General features: G+C 46.8%; 1 protein-coding gene across 2 annotated transcripts in view; it reads right to left on the minus strand.

Moving 5' to 3' along the window:
• Positions 1–20,514, minus strand: part of LOC135194970 (WD repeat-containing protein 13-like) — an 89,293-nt gene that overhangs the window by 10,237 nt on the left and 58,542 nt on the right. For both annotated transcript variants that reach the window (XM_064221215.1, XM_064221214.1), the window contains exons 8-10: positions 20,331–20,497; positions 18,384–18,527; positions 9,562–9,740 (exon numbers count right to left, since the gene is read on the minus strand). In XM_064221215.1, the coding sequence (XP_064077285.1) occupies positions 9,562–9,740; positions 18,384–18,527; positions 20,331–20,497 (490 nt within the window). The remainder of the gene's footprint in view (positions 1–9,561; positions 9,741–18,383; positions 18,528–20,330; positions 20,498–20,514) is intronic.

A 20,514-nucleotide genomic window follows, 5' to 3' on the forward strand; every position in this document is an offset into this window, starting at 1 on the left:
TCGCTGACACACTCCTGGAGGAAGACCTCCGGATCCTGTCACGCTCTAACTTACGTACATAGGAATCATACGTCTTCCAACTGGAATCAGGCAAACTCTCACACTCCTTACACCGATCATTAATCAAACATACATGCTCCCTACACCTCGTGCATACCGTGTGAGGGTCTACCGAAGCTTTCGGTAGCCTCACCTTACACTCTTCCACACAACATACTCTGAAACTAGCAGAACTAGAACCAGACATCTTATCCAAGAAAAGTAAAAGCAAAATCCAAAACAGTCCACGATAGCATATGCCTAGCCACAAATCCAAGTCAAAAACCCAAAAGACAATCAGAATACTTAAGTGGCAACGAAAGTTTACAAAATCCAATGACGGAGGTACTGAAAACGGGTGTTGACAGTACTGGCGACAGAGAAAATCTGAATAGAAAATGGGAATGGTTCCTGATACCCGCCTCCCAGCGGCGGGAATAGGTACTAACCACCTGGCCTCCCACTGCGTGTGTCGTAAGTTTTGAAATTCTGTCGGACTTCGGAGAATACAGCTACTGTATATATATATATCTGACAGGTAAGTCTCATGAAAAAAAAAAAAAACTTCCAGCAGTCAGGAGAAAAGTATTAGTACATTTAAACTTCACTAACACTTCTACCTAGAGTTAATTTAACAATGTGGATTTAGAAAAGAAATAACACATTACTGTGGTGTCACTGTTCTGGATATAATTAAATAAATATGCAATAGTATACTGGTGACAATATATAACCAGCAAAACTGCCAATATCTTACTATTCTATGAAAAAAAAAAAACAGAATGATTATTCAAGGCTAATCTAAATCAGGGACAAGGAGAAGTTTTCAAGTTTGCATAACAAAGCACTTAAGGGGGCCGGCCGGCTAATGCCATTTTTTATGGACAGGACTTTGATATTCATACCACTTAATAAGGTGACTTGGGACATCTCCAAACCGCATATGATTTTCGCCTCTGACCTTCGGTTTTGTGACCCCAGGGCGATTTATCCCAAAAATAACCATTTTTCAAATTCTATCTCCTCCCTTGATATTTAATATTAAGATCTAGGATTACTACCATATATAGACCTGATGTAGACCTTCAATCAAATGAGAAGTTTTTTTCTAAAAGTCATTTTTTTGCTAGATATGAATTTTTCAATATGGTAAAAAAATAAACCCTATAAATCACGAGAAAAAAATTTATAAAAAAAAAAGATGAAACAAAAATTGGAAAAAAGGGCTTCATTTGATTGTTCTATAATGTCTTTCTTAGTTATATACCAAATTCCAATGTTATAGCTTTAAAACTAAGTGAGAAGATAGATTTCGAAGGTCAATAAGTATAGTTTTGAGATACGGGCGTTCAAAGTTTTCCTTCGTATTTCTATAGAGACAATGTTAATAAATAATGATTATTATGAATGTATATTTCTTTTTTGTGTATTAATAAACCAAAACTATTTTATTTATCATAATTTAATCATAAATGATGATCCCTTTGCTCATATATATCGTAGCCTGGGGCACTGCTTGAGGCAAGATGGGGCACTCCTTCCTACGCAACTCTCTCTCTCCCCTTCACTAAGTCAGCTTATTACAGCGAATTTTCTTCTTCTGTATGTTAGCGAGATGTTTTCCTTGTATTTTCCTCTTTGGCATGATGAAATTCTTGCCAAACCAAAGATAAACAAACATAAATGCAAGAGGTCAGAGGCGAAACTTGAAGGTGTACTCTTCTTTTTACAAAGACAATTTAATAAATCATAATTATTATGAATTTCATATTCCATTTTGGGTATTTAAAAACCAAAAATGATATTGTTATGATACAATAAAGTTTTATGCATACTTACCTGGCAGGTATATATATAGCTTATCCTCTTTGTCGCACTGGCAGAATTTCAAAACTCGCGGCAACCGCTAGTACACTGGTAGTTCAGGTAATGGCCACCCCGTTCCCGTGGCGCTGGTGCTCGGAACCATTCCGGTTTTCCTCAGATTTTCTCTGAACCCTGTCTCCTGAGGGGAGGAGGGTGGGAATTTAATTATATATACCTGCCAGGTAAGTATGCATAAAACTTTATTGTATCATAACAAAATCATTTTTATGCATGACACTTACCTGGCAGGTATATATATAGCTGATTGACACATTTGGAGGTGGGTCATAGACAGCAACATCGTCATAATTTAAAAATTAACTAATTTTTAAAACTACTATTAGGTTCCTTACCTGCTAAGGTAGCTGACTTCGTAGGTCCTGCCTCTTAGCCTGCTAAACCTTAGTAGCTCTCAACTAGGATGTGACCTGTTTGTTGAGAAAGCTAATAACAAGGGTCTGACAACTGGACATGACCAATTTGCTGACAGAGAACCCTAGCCCTCATTTACCACGGGCATTCATGCTAGGAAAGTTAATTACCTGAACCACACACAAACACTATAACAAAACAATACACCAAAAAACTGAGCAGGTAATAACCTTCTCAGACACCATAAAAACACTATAACCTAATTAAAATAACAGCCTAGCATGTTAGTAGGTTATGGGGTGGAAACTCCTTTGCCCAGTACTGTACCTGAGGATACGTACGGGCCTAACGTTTGACAATTATCAAAAGTTGTCTTCACGTCTCTTAGGTAATGCGAGGCAAATACCGAATTTGTCCTCCAAAACGTAGAATCTATAATGTCCTTGAGGGCTAAATTTTTTCTGAATGCCAAGGACGTAGCTACCACTCTCACCTCGTGAGCTTCAACTTTAAGCAATCCGAAGCATTCTTCCTGGCAAAGCAAATGTGCTTCCTTAATGACTTCTCTTAAGAAAAAAGCCATAGCATTCTTAGACATAGGTCTAGTAGGATCTTTGACAGAACACCAGAGAGAACCTGAAGTCCCTCTAATGCTTCTTGTTCTTTCTACGTAATAACGTAAAGCTCTTACTGGCAAAGAACCCTTTCCTGTTCTTGACCTACTAGATCAGCCAGTCCTGCAATCTCAAATGACCTTGGCCACGGATGCGAAGGATTCTCATTCTTGGCTAAGAATTCCTCTTGAAACGAACAAACTGCTTTGTTGTGCTTCCATCCTACTTGTTTGTTAATAGCTTGCAGCTCGCTAATCCTTTTAGCTGTAGCTAAGGCTACCAAGAAAATAGTTTTCGTCGTTAGCTCTCGCAAGGAAGCACTGTCCATAGGTTCAAACCTATCCGTTTCTAAGAATTTGAGAACGACATCCAAATTCCAAGAAGGAGCTCTGCAAAGTCGTTCCTTCTTCGTATTAAAAGATCTGAGAAGATCTCTAAGATCTGCGTCATTGGACAGATCTAAACCTCTGTGCCTAAACACTGCAGACAACATACATTTATAACCTTTAATGGTTTGGTTTGCCAAACCCACTTCCTTCTTCAGATACAGAAGGAAATCTGCAATTTGGGTCACAGAGGTACTGGATGAAGAAATCTTCCGATTCTTACACCATTTTCGGAAGTTCTCCCACTTCGACTGGTACACTTTGATAGTTGAAGGTCTTCGTGCTCTCGCAACTGCCTTCGCTGCTTCTCTAGAAAACCCCCTCGCTCTGACAAGTCTTTCGATAGTCTGAACGCAGTCAGACCCAGAGCGAGGGTGTTCTTGTGGAACCTGTCGAAGTGGGGTTGTTTGAGAAGATCTACTCTCGTGGGTAGACTTCTCGGAGAATCCACTGTCCATTCCAGTACCTCTGTGAACCACGTTTGGGCCGGCCAGTATGGAGCTATTAGAGTCAGCCTTGTTCCTTGACTTTCTCTGAATTTCTTCATTACCCTTCCTAAAATCTTGAACGGGGGAAATGCGTACGCGTCTAGCCCCGTCCAATCTAGTAGGAAGGCATCTACTGCGACTGCAAGAGGGTCCGGGACTGGAGAACAGTAGTTCGGTAACCTCTTCATCGTTGCGGTAGCGAAAAGATCCACCACTGGTCTGCCCCAAAGGTTCCACAGCCTCTGGCATACTTGATGATGCAATATCCACTCCTTGGAAAGCACTTGTCCCTCCCTGCTCAACAGGTCCGCTCTGACGTTCTTCTCCCCTTGAATGAACCTGGTGAGCAGGGTGATGTTTTCTCTCTCCGACCACAGAAGAATCTCCTTCGCTAAGTTGCAAAGAGAAAACGAGTGGGTCCCTCCTTGTTTTCGTATGTATGCCAGAGCTGTGGTATTGTCCGCGTTGATCTGCACCACTTTGCCGCTGATCCACGGTCTGAACGCTTTCAGAGCCAAGAAGATCGCCATCAGTTCCTTCCTGTTTATGTGCCAAGCTTTCTCTTCTTCGTTCCAAAGGCCTGACTCCTCTCGAGGGCCCAGCGTCGCTCCCCAGCCTGCGTCTGACGCGTCTCAAAATAATATCAGGTCTGGGTTCCTCTGCTGGAGTGACGTACCCTCTGCTAACCTTCCCGGGGCTAGCCACCACTTTAGTTCCTCCTTTATCTTCAAAGGAATTGGAAACAGGAAGGAATCTGGTTGCGATCTTCTTGGCCAGACTTCGTTCAGAAAGAACTGTAAGGGCCTAATGTGAAGTCTCCCTAGGGAAATGAACCGTTCTAACGAAGAGAGTGTCCCCAGCAGGCTCATCCACTCTCTCGCCGAACATTGGTCTTTCGATAGGAATTCTTGCACTTTCCGAAGGCACATGGTCTGCCTTTCGGGTGACGGAAAAGCCCGAAAAGTCACTGAGGATATCAGAATCCCCAAATAAACTAGCTCCTGTGTGGGGCTCAGATGTGACTTTTTCAGGTTCACCATCAGACCCAGCTGCTTTGTTAAATCCAATGTGAGGTCCGTGTCCTCCAGACATTGCTGCTTTGATTGTGCTCTTATGAGCCAATCGTCCAAGTAGAGAGAGACTCTGACTCCTAACAAATGAAGCCACTTCGCCACGTTCACCATCATCCTTGTAAAGATTTGAGGGGCCGTGCAAAGCCCGAAGCAAAGGGCTCTGAATTGATATATCTTGTCCTGGATCACGAATCTCAAATATTTCCTGGACCTTGGATGAATCGGAATATGGAAATATGCATCCTGAAAGTCCAGCGTTACCATCCAGTCCCCTGGTCGTACCGCTGCCAGTACTGAATCGTTCGTCTCCATCGTAAACTTGGTCTTTTCTACGAACAAGTTTAGCTGACTTACGTCCAGTACTGGCCTCCAACCTCCTGATGACTTCGGTACCAGAAAAAGACGGTTGTAAAAACCTGGGGATTCGTGATCCAGAACAGGTTCTATGGCTCCCTTCTCTAACATACTGACAACTTGATGCCAAAGAGCTTCTCTCTTCTCTAAATCGATGTAATAAGCCCCTAGGGCCTCTCGAGACTGTAGCGAGAGGTGGTTTCTTTAGGAAGGGGATCTTGTAGCCTTCCTTCGCTACCCTTACAGACCAAGGATCCGCTCCTTTGTTTTGCCAGACTTCCCAGAAGTCTAAAAGCCTGGCACCAACACACGTCTGGAGGACTTCTAAATCATTGTTTGGTTGAGGTTTTCGAACCTCTTTTGGCTGGAACTCTTTTCCCTCTAAAGGCTGGTCGGGAAAAAGTCCTACCCCAAAAGGGCTGCTGTGCTGTCCTTGTTTCCTTCAGTGTCTTCTTCACTACCTTAGCGGGTAAATACTTCCTTACTGAAGACGTCAGCAGATCCTGCGTAGCCTTCTGAGTAAGGGAAAGAGCTGATATCCCTTAATGATCCTGTGAAAAAGTTGTCCTGAAAGTGGGGAGAACATCAACTCCGACTTTTGCGCGTTCGAGACTCCTTTCGCAGCGAACGAGCACAAAAGATACCTCTTCTTTAGAACGCCTGCTGTAAACAGTGAAGCAAGTTCATTAGCTCCATCCCTTAAGGCTTTATCCATACAGGACATGATACTTCTAGGCAAATCCGAGTCTGAAGAATCTCCCATCTCTGCAGTCCGAGCCAATGCACCCAACGACCAATCAAGAAAATTAAAAACTTCAAAAGTCCGATAAATACCCTTGAGTAAATGGTCGAACTCTGAAGAAGTCCACCACACTTTGGCTGCGTGTAAGGCATGCCTACGGGAGCTGTCCACTATATTAGAAAAGTCTCCCTGGGAGGAGGCAGGAACTCCCAGGCCAAGACTTTCCCCCGTAGTGTACCAAACACCAGACTTCGAAGCCAATTTGGCCGGTGGGAAAGCAAAAGAAGTCTTCCCCGACTCTCTCTTCTCCTTCAACCACTCATTAACACGTTGAAGGGCTTTCTTCGCTGAAATCGACAAGGTCATTTTCAAAAAAGAAGATTTCTTGGGTGTTTTCGTCTTCGAAAATTGAGATAGAGGAGATGGCGGGGCTGAAGGTTGAAAATCTCCTTCAAACAATGAAAGGAGGCACTCGGTTAGCTTCTTGTAGTCCGAGGACTGAGCTTCCACATTCTTGTCCTCTTCCGAAAACTCAACGAAGTCTTCCTCCTGAGAAGAAATATCTTGAAAGCCAAGATCCTGATGACTCTCCATAGCAGGATCCTTATCCACCGTTAGCCTGGAGAGCGAATGCGGAACTACCTCCTTGTAAAACCCCTCTCTTCCTTGTCGGAAAGATGTATCCACATGATGCCGCCTGCGTCCTGCATCCTCCATAACATTTGCGTTCTTCATGCGTCCATCACTCTTCCTCTTGCGTCCTGCGTCCTGCCGTGTTGGAGATACGTCCTTCCTATAGGACGCACTGCATCCTGGGTTACGAGAAGATCCCGCCTGAGAACGAGGAGGCAACTGTACGTCCTGCGTCCTCTTGGAAGACTTAACCGGGAGAGACGAGTCCTTACGTCTAGCCGAAGGTTGTTCGGGATATTCCCATGATTTAACAATCACTGCTAATTTCTCCTGCATGTCTCGCAGAACTTCCTTAGTCTCCGCTTCCTTACGAGACTCCTGAGGCGGAGGAGAATGAGGACGCACTGGGCTAAAACGGAGAGGCGAGCGATCCTGACGTCTACGTAGCGGAGTTTCTCTAATAGGGGAAACACCGCTCACCGCACGGTTAGTCACCTCTAAAGGACGCGAAATCCTCTTCCTCTTGATAGGGATTGCTTCTTCATCTTCCGATGAAAAAATCTCAGGGCTACTCCAACCTTCTTGTTCAAAAACCCTTTCATCCTGTGATGAGGTCGGCACGTATGACCTCTTGAGAGGACGCGATACTTCAACAAAACGCCTATTGCTTCCTGATGTCGAACTATCCGACGAAAAAACGCACTTCCCAGTATCGCCTTTCCTATGGCGTACTGCTGCAGCCTGGGACGCCACAGGACTGCCTGAAGGGACGCCTGATCGAGAGTAAACCCCTCTCGCCTCCCTTCGACTGTCGACATGCCTTCTCCCTTGGGTCTGGGAGCTTGACAGAGGTCTAGGTCTAGGAGCACGAGAGGGACGATCAGACGCCCCCTCCACAACACTGTCATTAAACACTTCCACTTTGTCCGTTAAACCGTTTAATCTGATCTCCCATGGACGCAAGGGCAGCGAACACTTTCACAATTTGTGGATCAGTAGTATCCCTTCCAGATACAGCAACGGGCGCAGGAGAAACCTAGGGAAGGTGCTACATCTACATGGGAATGAGCTGGAGAAGACACAGGCAAAGATTCATTCATAGGTTTACTCGAAGAACCAGATCTCTCACTTCTAGAAACTGACCTTCTCACCCAATCTTTTTCTAGTCTCTCTACATACTTAACAAGAGCCTTCCACTCTTTCTCATTCAGGCACTCACATTCATTGCACCTATTATCCCACGTACATACAAACTCTCGACACTTCTTACATACAGTATGGGGATCTACCGATGATTTCGGCAGTCTCACTTTACACCCTTCTTTCACACAAACTCTAAACATACTCCCTGAATCAGACATACTAATGCAAGATCAATTGCGATTGCCAAGCTAACTTCGTGAATACGATACCAATATCCAAAAAGTCAGTCAACGAGCAGGAAATTCTATCAGAGAACCAACAACGATGTTGCCGGTTCGGCTGGCAGAGAAAATCTGAGGAAAACGGGAATGGTTCCGAGCACCAGCACCACAGGAACGGGGTGGCCATTACCTGAACTACCAGTGTACTAGCGGTTGCCGCGAGTTTTGAAATTCTGCCAGTGCGACAAAGAGGATAAGCTATATATATACCTGCCAGGTAAGTGTCATGCATAAAACTATGTTATTTATCATAAATGAAGATCTCTTTGCTCAAAGATCGTAGCCTTAGGCACAGTGTGACGTGTGCTGTCAGGCAAGACAGGGGCATTACTACACAACCCTCCTCTCTCTCTTCACTAACTACGCGTATATTATGATATTCTGTAATAATACTTGAGCGATTTTTTCTTCGTCTGTATGTTAGCGAGATGTTTTCCTTGTCTTTTCCTCATTGGCATGATGAAATTCTTGCCGAAACATACATAAACATACATAAACGCAAGCGAATGTCAGAAGTGAAATCGAACGTGTAGACTACTTGAAGTTTGTGCTCGTACTGGATCATGGTTGGACTTGGTAGCTGAATGAAGTCTCCCTTCTCGCCTCGGGGAATGTCTACAGATGCCATTTCTCCCAATTTCTTTGACAATAATTATCAAAATTTACAATAATAGAAGAAATATTGCATTTTCTTGTACGGATCAATGTTTTATGCTTATTGAGTTACGTTAACTAATTACCCTGTAACTACGAAAGTAAGAGGAATTTTGACGAAATATTTCGTATACATATTCTCAATTGCCATATGAAACTCCATGAATTTTTTCATGACTTTGCATTTTTCGCCCTATACCCCCATATATAAGGGTTCCAGCCGGCCCCCTTAATGTTTTTGTAAAACAAAAGAAACACAAAAAAAAAACAATGATTATTCAAGGTTAATCTAAATCAGGGACAAGGAGAAGTTTTCAAGTTTGCGCAACAAAGTGCTTAAAGTTTTTGTTATACAGAAGTCTGTAAGCACAATTTCTGAATCACATCACTTGAAATTTGGCCATAGCTAGAATACACTGAATAAAATGGCATACACAGATGTTAGTATTCAAGATCAAGATCTTTGGCCAATGAAGATTCAAAGATTGAAGATTCTATGCATTTTATATTTTCATTCCACTGCACTAGACACAGAGAGTTATCTTCTGATAAATAAATCTAGGCAATAGATACATGGATTATCAGAAAAAAGAAAAACCCTCTTAAGTTTAAAAAATTTAAAATGATTTCCATGACCAATATTATCTCAATTAGATTTCACTCACTAAACTGAATGGTTTCTACTTGCAAATACAAAATTGACTTCCCACTTGATTTAATTTTCTTGTGATCTCAACAGTCGTTACACAATAAAAGCTTAAGATCTTAGGAAATTAGCAGTTTAGTGCAGTTTTAAAAAGAATCCTAAAAATAGAAGGCAAATTGAGCTTGCAGCATAAAAAATTCTGAGAAATAGCAGAACACCTACATACCACAAAGATTCAAGCTTCACAATACAATATGAATAATGACTAACCTATAAAGAAGAAGTGCATTACATGCAGCACTAACAAGAAGTGTGGGGTTGGGAGCTTCTCGGCTAGCCCAGGTACGCGCAGACAAGCTTGTAATGGCAGCTCCTTCACTGACCATGCAACGTTTACCTTTCTTCAAACCTCCACTTCCGAGATCAAAGAGGAAGGAAATTATAGTTCCCTGTAAAATCACAGATCATTAACTAATAACACCTATGTGGAGTTTACACTAACACAAACAGAAGCATAGGTTAAATTACAGCTCTGCATGCATACTTTCTTGTACATTTACCTCCCTCAAATATATGTACTTGAACTCGGTAAAACCCAGAGAAAAGGGGAACAAGAATCCAAGTTCAATTAAAAGCTTTTAGGGAGCAAGCATTACATTAAACAAAACAAAACTTGACCAGCATTATTTGTCATTATTAAATAATTTAATATGATGACACATAAGTGTGATCTTAGCAATTGCACTTTAAAACGGAAGGGAAACCAATGACTTTTAGATCTGGTGTGACATGAGCTGATAATCCATGCAATTTGCTGATACTTTTAGCTGAAATAAACATTGCAATTCTCATCTGCTATGATGACAAACTGTCAACTAGAGTCCACGACTCACATATCAGAAATGAGGTTTTCTGGAGTTAATCTTTAGTTTTGAATTTAATCATCCATCATTATCATTTATTCACTAGCATATGAAAGAACATACAGGATCAGGATCAGGGTTATTCAGTAGTCAGTGCCATTAACTAATGCAGTATCTGATCACTGAATCTTTTTATTATGAATATTTCAACCCCTTTTTTCTCACTGGTCTTGGTCTGTTTGTTTCCATTTTTTTTCAATGATCTCTGTCCTCTCATCCACATACTCTATTGGCTTCTATCCCTTATAAACTGCAGACAATTATCAGGGTCTAGACACTCCATAGTTAGCTCATTGGCTATTATACGAAGTTAACCATATAAAAGAGCGGTTTCTAAGCTTTCAATGAAGTAGTCTATGTGAAATACCAACTCGTACAATAAAATGACTGAACAAACAATGGTGAAACTAAGTGTAATTCAAAGGATTAAATCTCAACTTGTCTTTTCAACAGAAGACCATAAAGATCTTATACTTTAATACTGAATTTCCAAAAGGTAAAAAGTTTCCCTTGGTAAAATGACAATTTGTCCAAAATTGCATTTTTCCTAACTATACAAACCTGAGGTCCTTTTACAATAGGAAGGTACTAGCGGCAGCTGGATAGGTCGTAAGCTTTCGAACAAGGGGTTCGGTAGTTAACTGCTTGTCCGACAGGCGCGCGCGCGCGACTGGGAGGTAAACAAATCACTTTTGCTTTTGGCCCAAGCAAAAACTGCAGAGTGAGGGTGGCCATGGGTTGGGACTATGTGTAAAAGGACCTCAGGTTTGTATAGTTAGGAAAAATGCAATTTTGGACAAATTCTGGTCATTTGTTCCGACACGGCATACAAACCTTCGGTCCTTTTACAATAGGTAAGACTCACTTCTTGGTGGGAGGAAATCTGAGTCTTTTGTGAACAGACTGGTGTTCGCCCAACCTTGGAAGTCTCCCTGGTCGTAAGAGCGTGGGAGGGATCCAAGCCTCTGTCCGATTGATCGGGGTGTGCACCACAGGATCAATGGTCAGACCTCTGGACCGAGTACTAAGAGAGAGGCAAGCGTATCTCTTCGTACCAGCAATGTAAGAACTTGTTCCTGTACAGGAGCAAATATAAAGTCATGGGTTTGACTCTTGTAGGCATCCACTTCCCCCCCCTTGGGTTGGAGGAGAAGTGGTGGATATTTTGCTCCTATCCCTAGTGAAAGGGATAGGATGGGGCTCTGTCATATAGCTCACCTGCATCTCGTCCTCATCCAGCGTAGTGACGACCGTGGCCCTCTGCCCACAGGTAGAGGAGGAGGAAAAGATGGGAAGAGGGAGCCAGTCACTCACTCACTACACCTCCATCCACACAGTCACACCAGGACTCGATGCTGTTTCAGCCTGCGAGGGTCTGGGTTAGCTACACAACTTGTTGAGCAGCCACCACGGGTCCCAAGGAAAAAGGTATCCAAGGACCTGTGGGCAATATCCCGAAGGTAGAAGGACGTAAAGGTAGTCTGGTTAGACCAGACCCCTGCCTTCAGGACCTGCGCCACGGAGAAGTTCTTACGAAACGCCAACGAGGGGTCAATACTTCTGACTTCGTGAGCTCTCGGACGGGACGTACGGATGTCGTCACTACCATCAGCCTCATACGCCCTCCTGATGACCTCACGCAGCCAGAATGAAAGAGTGTTCTTGGATACTTCTTTCTTGGTTACCCCGGTGCTAACGAAGAGGCGTCGACACTCAGGCCTGAGGTGTCGAGTTTTCTTCAGATAGCGCCGTAGCGCCCTCACAGGACAAAGCAGCATCTCATCCGCATCATTATCGGTGAAGTCCATTAGGGAGGGAATCGTGAAGGACTCGAACCTGTCGTCAGGGACCGACGGTTTCTGAGTCTTCGCAACGAAGTTCGGGACGAAATCGAGCGTCACAGATCCCCATCCCCTGGAGTGTCGTACATCATAGGAAAGACCATGAAGTTCCCCACTACTCTCTTCGCCGATGCCAGGGCCAGCAAGAAGAGGGTCTTGAGGGTCAGATCCCTGTCTGACGACTCTCGGAGTGGCTCGAACAGCGTTCGAGTCAAACTCCTAAGGACGAGAAGTCACATCCCACGCAGGGGCCTGAGTTCCCTGGGTGGGCAAGACCTTTCGAAGCTCCTCATAAGCAAGGAGATCTCGAACGAGTTCCGAGATGTCCAATCCCCTCAGTTTCAGGACGAGAGCCAGGCGGCTCTGTATCCTTTGACTGTGGGGACTGAGAGGAGCTTCTCTCGGCGAAGAAACACGAGGAAATCCGCTACCTGCTGAAGAGTGGCTCTGAGAGGAGATATACCCCGTCTACGACACCAACCACAGAAGACGGCCCACTTCCCCTGGTACACAGCTGCAGAGGACTGACGGACGTTTCCAGCCATCTCTGTTGCTGCGCTACGAGAAAAGCATCTCGTTCGCAAGAGATGGTGGATAACAGCCAGCCGTGAAGTTGTAGGGACTGGACTGCTCGGTGGTACCGCTCGACGTGTGGCTGGGCGAGAAGGTTGTGCCAAGGGGGAATCTCTCTCGGTTCTCCTGCGAGAAGAGCCAGCAGGGTCCGGATACCAAATGGCCTGTGGCCATTTGGGAGACCACCAGGATCATCCTGAGATTCAGGGTGACCAGTGCTCGACTGATCACCTCTTGCGAATCAGGCTGAACGGGGGAAAGGCCATAGACGAAAGAGGTTGTCCCACGGGTGTTGAAGAGCGTCCTCTGCAGCTGCCCATGGGTCCGGCACGGCTGAGAAGAAAACCTGAAGCTTTCTGTTGTGCCGGGTGGCGAACAGATCCACGACTGGTCGCCCCCACAGGTCGAAGAGCCTTTCCGCCACGTCCTGGTGTAGAGACCACTCGGTCCCTATCACCTGATCCCGACGGCTGAGCGTGTCTGCTACTACATTCCTCTTCCCTGGAATGTAGCGTGCCGACAGCTCTATTGAGTGTGCCTCGGCCCACTCGTGCACCTGCCGAGTCAACTGGTACAACGGGAGAGACACTAGGCCCCCCTGTTTGTTGACGTAGGCCACGTACCGTGGTGTTGTCGCACATCAACACCACTGAGTGTCCCATCAAGCGGTCCTGGAACTCTTGGAGAGCGAGGAACGCCGCCTTGAGTTCCAGTACATTGATGTGAAGGTGCTTGTCGTTCTCGTCCCACACTCCTGAATCAGCAACTCCTCCAGGTGTGCGCCCCATCCCTCGGTCGATGCGTCTGAGAACAGCTGCATGTCCGGGGGGGAGTGCGCAGAGGCACCCCCTCCTCTTAAGAGGTTTTTTCTGTCGTCCAGCCACCAGGCTAGGTCCTGCCTCACCTCCGGTGTCAGTGACACTGGAAAGCTTGGGGGATCCGTCGCCTGTGACCAACTCCTTTAGTCTCCACTGAAGAGACCGCAGGTGAAGAACGCCCAGTGAGGGACTAACTTCTCGAGTGACGACAGGTGTCCGATCACGACTTGCCATCGCTGAGCTACCTGTTCCTGCCGAGACAGGAACTGGTTGGCTGCCTCCCTGAATCTGCTGATCCGCGAGTCTGCGGGGAAGACTCGCCCTGCTACCTGTGTCGATCAGCATACCCAGGTACTTCATCCTCTGCTTGGGCTCGAGATCGGACTTTTCGAAGTTCACAACGATCCCCAGATCGCGACAGAACTCGAGCAGTCGATCCCTGTCCTGTAGCAACTGCGAGCGGGAGCTCGCCAGGGACTAACCAATCATCGAGATACCTCATCAGACGTATCCCGTGCGAATGGGCCCAAGCAGACACCAGAGTGAACACTCGCGTGAACACCTGTGGGGCGGTTGAGAGACCGAAGCAAAGTGCCCTGAACTGGTACACCGTCCCGTCGAGGATGAAGCGGAGGTACTTTCTGGAGGACTGATGAATGGGTATTTGGAAATACGCATCCTTCAAGTCCACTGAAAGCATGAAATAGTTCTCCCTGATGGAGTCGAGCACGGAACGTGCCGTCTCCATCGTGAACCGGGTCTGGGCGAACAAACCGTTTCAGGGGGAGAGAGATCTATCACCGGGCTCGCCAGCCTCCCGTAGACTTTTCCACCAGGAAGAGTCGACTGTAAAAGCCCGTGACTGATCCGTGACGATTTCTACAGCTCTCTTGCTCAGCATGGTCTTGATCTCCTGTCTCAATGCTACGTCCTTCGATGACCCTGGAACGTACGACTGCTGTTGGACCGGGTTGGACGTGAGGGGTGGCCGAGATTCGAAGGGTAATAGATATCCCTCCCGAAGGACATCTACAATCCAGGTCTCGGCGCCGTAGCGCTGCCAAGTTGCCCAATGGCTGGCCAGGCACCCCCTCACTTCCGGCAGCAGGTGAGGGGGAACGCCGTCCCTAGCGTTTCCCCCCTTTCTTCGACTTCTTCCCAGAGCCTCCTCGGAGAAGGAGGGCTGGGAGGAGGGTGGGCTGGTTACGGCTCCCCTTTTGTGGTTAGAAGTCGAAGAAGACAGAGTCTTTCCCCGGGGCTTCGACGCGACTACCGTCTTAGCCACCGAGGAAGCGCTAGCCGAGCTCTTTGGCTTGGCCGCAGTCCGAGGCTGCCCAGAAGCCTTCGAGACTGCCTGGTGAACCAGACGGTCACTGTTGTCAGTGCGATGTCTGTCCACCGCAGCGCGTCCACCATCTCTCCTGGGAAGAGAGACGTGGAACTCCGTAAAGGTCCGTTGCGGAGTCCCAATGCCGCTTCACGCCCAGCCGCCCTGGAAACTCGAGTAAGGACAGCGTCCCTACGTCGGAGAACCAGGTTGGCCCACAGGTTCACCGTCTGGTGGGCAAGGAAGGAGATGGCTCTTCCCCCAGACTGGCAAAGTCTCCTAAAGGCCGAGTCATCTTCGGGAGAAATTCCCCCGGAGTTGGCTGCGACCTTAGATACTGTGAGGGACCACAGATCTAACCAGGAGACGGCCTGGAAAGCTGCCATGGCAGTGGATTCCAGGCCGAGTGCCTCTTGCTGCGAGAACCGTAGGTTCTCGGACAGGAGCTGCTGCAGAGACACACCCGGAGTCAGCCTGGCTAACTCCGGGTTTACCTGTTTGGGCGGCATCGGGTCCTCAGATGGCACATAAAAACGCCGCTGTCGCAGCAGAGGAGGTGGAAGCAGCTTGCTCGACCTGCCAGACTTGAGAGAACCGTCTTTGTGCCCGGAGACAAGAGATTCTACCTGGTCCAGCACTGAGTCGGCAAGCTCGGAACGCGGCAAAACCCACCGTCGGTCTGGGTTCCCTCTTCGGGCCCCAGAACGACTCGAGCCGGGACGTGGGCTCGGATGGTGGGAGCGGCGATCCTTCCGCGAGGTCGTTGTGCTGACGAATCAGCGCAATTACCTCGGCAAAGTTCCTCTGAATCTCAGGAGTGACTGCATCCTTCGGAGTAGACCATCCAGTCCCTCGAACAGGAGCATCTCCCGAGACCCTCCCCCCTCGAGGGGGGAACAGCGACACCCCTCTCGGTCTCCTCCAGCCACCTGTGCATACGACCTGGCCGGTCCGAGAACCGTGCCTGGTACGTAGGACGTCGTGGTGGGATCCTGAGGGGCACACCCCTCACGATCACTCCTCAATACCTCGCCCCTCCCGGTGTAACCCGAGGAGGTTGAAGGTATGGGAGAGGCAGACCTAACGCTCCCTCCTCGCTCGCTGGCAGAACCAGTGGGCTTGGAAGACTGCAGGCGATCGTCAACCCGCGGTGGCGATCGAGCTGCAGGCCTAGTCGAGCCGTCTCGCTGTGGAGAACGGCTGGACTGAGAACAGCGGCCCCGGTCTCGTGTGTCAGAAGAGCTGGTGCTGGTCGCCGTACCCGATCGCTCTCTGTGAGAGTGACGGTCACGCGACCGGCGAGCTCCACTGTCACGGTGAGACCGGTGCGTATCCTCACGGCGCGTCACGTCGCTGGTACCAGCCGTGGCTGGTGCCGGCGAACGGGGGGACCTCTTCCCAGCCTCAGCCCGTAGCCGGTCGTGGACCGTCACGTCCGCCCGGGTAGCCAGCTGCTCGCCGCGAGAGCGAGAGCTGGTCTGGTGAGAGTCGCGTGAGCGGCTGTCACCAGTCTTCCGCTCCGTGCCGTGAACCTGACGCTGAGCTGGCTCAGAGGTCTGGTTCCTAGCTGCACGCGCTGGTAGGCGACCATACACTCGGTACCTCTCGCGAACGAGAGGCCGAGACGGACCCTGCTGCCGTGGTCGAACCACTAACAGCAGGCGAGGAAGTGCCGGTGTTAGCCGGCACTCCTCTGGTCCCCGTAGTCTTCTTCCTTGCGGAAGAAGAGACGGGTCCTGCCCCCGAAGGAGCAGGGTGACCAGCGGAAGAACCCCCCCGTCTCACCGGAGCGAGACGGGCCCTTAGAAGCTCCCGAAGGAGACTTCTTAGGGGGGGGGGGGAGGCGACCTTCTTCTTCTTAGGCGGGGGAGCCTTAGAAGAAGAAGGGGAAGAGGCGGCAGACGACGACGACGACGAAGAAGACGATGAAGACGACGACGACACCTTCCTCCTCTTCTTCTTCTTCTTCGTCAACCTCCTCAGGACCGATGTCAGATCTGTCATCCAGGGCGGAGCCGGGGCTGCTGTTGCCGAAGCAACAGGGCCCGGACGCACCTGTCCGAACAGATCGGCATCGGGAGCAGCGGCGCCACGAACAGGAACAACGTCAGCAGGTGCAGGCATCACAGAAACAGCAGTGGAGACGGCAGGAGCAGGTACAGGAACGGCAGCAGTGGTCGGCAACATCACGTCCGTGAACAGCGGCTGGGCAGGTACGGCAGGCTGTACAGGCGGTCCAGGTGGACGGACCAGCGGCACAGACATCCTAGGTACTGGTGGGAGGTCCAGGGGCGAGCTCTTCGGGCACACGAAGTCCGGTCGCGGCAGCACGGCAAACCCAGGCGGCGGCATCACACTCCCCCGTGGTACGGCGACTGGCCCCTGCACCGATGTAGTTGGTGTGACAGAGACCGCGTGCGGGGTGTACACCAGGTGAGGAGGTGAAGCATAGCCAGGCGTTGAAAGGGTCGTGGTGGTGGTCGTTACCGTAGCATGCGTGACCGCCACAGAGCCAGCGAGATGGTAGAGCAGCCCCTGGACACTCGGCACGCCCTGCAGACCCCCAAACCTGATGCCCACACCTGTCCGAGGTCGTCCTTCGCGGCAACCGCACCTGAGGAAGCAAAGGTCGGGTGATTAGCAGGATCCTCTACCCGCTCGTGCGATGAAGACGAACGGATAGAGGACCCAGAGTACAACTCGACATCGGGGTATCTAGCGCCCTCCTCCACACTCGACAGGTCGGGTGAGGAGAAGGACCTAGAAACCCCCCCCCGAAGGGGAAGGCGCCAAACAAAACGTGGGAGCTGAGCGGGCGGCAGGAAAGAAGACGAAGTGTCCGTAACCAAAGGAGTCGCGGGAGAGCTTTCCGACGACTCCTTTGCAGGCCTTCGCTTCTTCCTACCTTCGTACAAGCCCCACTGCGCCTCCGACCAATTACAACACACTTCACAGGGCTCGGCTCGGGTGCATTCGCGTCCCCGACACCGAGCGCACAAAATATGTGGATCAATTTCAGGGAACGAGCGGAACTTACCGCATTTACGCCCTTCGGTACCCGGGCACAATCTCCGGGGGGTAGCGAGGCGTGGAGATTCCATGATTGATCAAATAATTCACAATTGGATGAAAAAAGAGGAAATGATTGTACTTACAATGATGATTCATACACAAACACAACCAAATACTCAAGGAAAGCAAACGACGAGAAGCGGGCAGAGAGCGTCGAACACACAAGTCCACTCGCTGTGAGGCCGAAAGCAAAAGTGGTTTGTTTACCTCCCAGTCGCGCGCGCGCGCCTGTCGGACAAGCAGTTAACTACCGAACCCCTTGTTCGAAAGCTTACGACCTATCCAGCTGCCGCTAGTACCTTCCTATTGTAAAAGGACCGAAGGTTTGTATGCCGTGTCGGAACAAATGTAAAGTCAATTGAATACACTAATTCTTTATGTACATAAACTCCAGGTAGCTTCCAACATACTAGAGCCTCTGATATGTAAATCCTTCCAGTCTCATTACCAACTTGCATTTAGAGAGAGGCATACCACACATAATCTACAATTTGTATTATAGTATAAATATATGAAAATGACAGCTGAACATACTAACCTTGTCATCTCCAGCCCATAAGGTTTTACCTGATGAATCAAATGTTAAAGCAGTAACTTGACCCCCAACCTTACTAGTGCCCCCTTTGGGATAGTGACCGGTAGAAATATTCAGTACCTGAACAAGTCCTCGGCTATTGCCAAGCTATTATGTGAGTTAAGGAATTCTTTATCAATAGAAATCATTCAACATGTGGGATATACAACTAGGAATCAAGTTCAACAAAGTGCATAAAACCTCCTTGAAGCTTCCCCACAAAGCTGCAACATTACATCATGCATGATATGGGGTAATATTTAAAGTTAACCAAAAGTTAGTAAACACACATCTGAAAGAACAAACTGTCCATAAATACTTAGCCCTATATGTACTTCCATATCAATTGATAAAAATGCCATCCAAGGTATAATTTTACTCTCAAAACTCAAGAGCAATTCTCTTAATACACACCCCTGCTGTATAAATGTCTTCCTCCAATGTGCAATCTGGGTTACACTATTACCCAAACTCAAACTGCCTTATTAGCACTTACCAACATTAAAACCTATTTACAACCTGACCTATAAGAAGCTTTGAAACAAATAACAATGGGGACAAGTAATGATTCAGTGATGGGACTTGAAACAAAATCAACAGAAAAAACCTTACAAAGAAAAAAAACATTTATTGTACTGAAGTTAAGTATATCTTAGTTTTACCAGATTAACAGCTCTCCTAGGACTGGCCTGAATGATTAGATATTTTTCATGGCTAGGAACCAATTGGTCACCTAGCAATGGGACCTACAGTTTATTGTGAGATCTGAACCATATTATGTCGGGAAATGAATTTCTATCACCAGAAATAATTCCTCTGATTTCATGTTACGTAACGCTATTATACCTAACTAATCAGGAAAATGATTTTTTCTTTATTTATTTACTAATATGAAGAGGCTGAAATAAAAAGATGGATGTAATTTTGGAAAGGTAATTGGCCAAAAGAAGCAGAGTTGCTGTCTCATATGACCTGCCCAGACTAAAGTTGCCAAGTGGTTACCAATACCAAAACGACATCTAGAAATTAGCAATGAAAGACATTTATATACAGTAATGATTATGGATAAACTAAGACCCTTTCCAACCATAATGATTACTGTACTTGATTTAAAGCTAAATTTCTATTCAAATAGCTATAAATTCTACACCTTCCTTTTTCATTTCCTTTTTGTATTTCCTTAATGCTCACTCCCTCTCTTTACCCCTATACAACATTTTAGATGCACCAGGTACTAGAATTAATGGAGTGGTGGTTCTAAGGCTATAAATCTGTTATATTACTCTTTTTTGCATCACTTGAATTGATTAATTTTCTCATTTTAAATGTCATCTGCTTTCTTGAAACTGCTGCTCAGTTTTTCTGAAATGAACATTCAATAAGCTCAACCAGTCTTTGGACATAAACAAAGGCTAGAACTGCATTTAGTGTATGTGATAGTCTATTTGTTAGATTTATTATAACATAAATATGGACTTTTCCTATACTGCCTCAGTTTATAGAGTACATTATTAAGTATTCAACCTAATCTCTTCTTGCAATTAATTTTATTGCACAAGTCCTTAACCTTTCATTTTCTCCTCACTGAAGGTATGCTACCATTAAGTTGAATTTTTTAACTTTTCAATGTGATGTACTTCATATAACTGATTTATCTGGTTCTATTCAGTTAATGGCTTGTTTTCCTATTCAACAATACTTACAATTTGTTTACAGTTCCTATACATTTACTGTATTCATAACCTAAATAAATCAAACACTCTCAAAGGGAAAACTTCTGTCAAACAGCTGCAATAAAAAAATTTCAACAAACAAATCATAACAACTACTGGTCACTAATACAACCAGTGTACAGAGATGTCAACTCTATGCAAAACACCATCCAAATATCAAAGGCATATAAAAGGATACAACAGCCCAGTTGGAATTGAGAGGGTGGAAAAGGCACGACAAAACATTTACACCAGCCTGATCATTCACAGTTCGCAAACACTGACCAGTTGATGAACTCCACAGACAAACCACACCATCATCTCCACTGGATAGAAGCAAGTCGTTGGTTGACGACCAATCAAAACCTGAAAGGGAGAGATTA

The sequence above is a fragment of the Macrobrachium nipponense genome, chromosome 15, assembly GCF_015104395.2.
Source record: "Macrobrachium nipponense isolate FS-2020 chromosome 15, ASM1510439v2, whole genome shotgun sequence".
NCBI lineage: Eukaryota > Metazoa > Arthropoda > Malacostraca > Decapoda > Palaemonidae > Macrobrachium > Macrobrachium nipponense.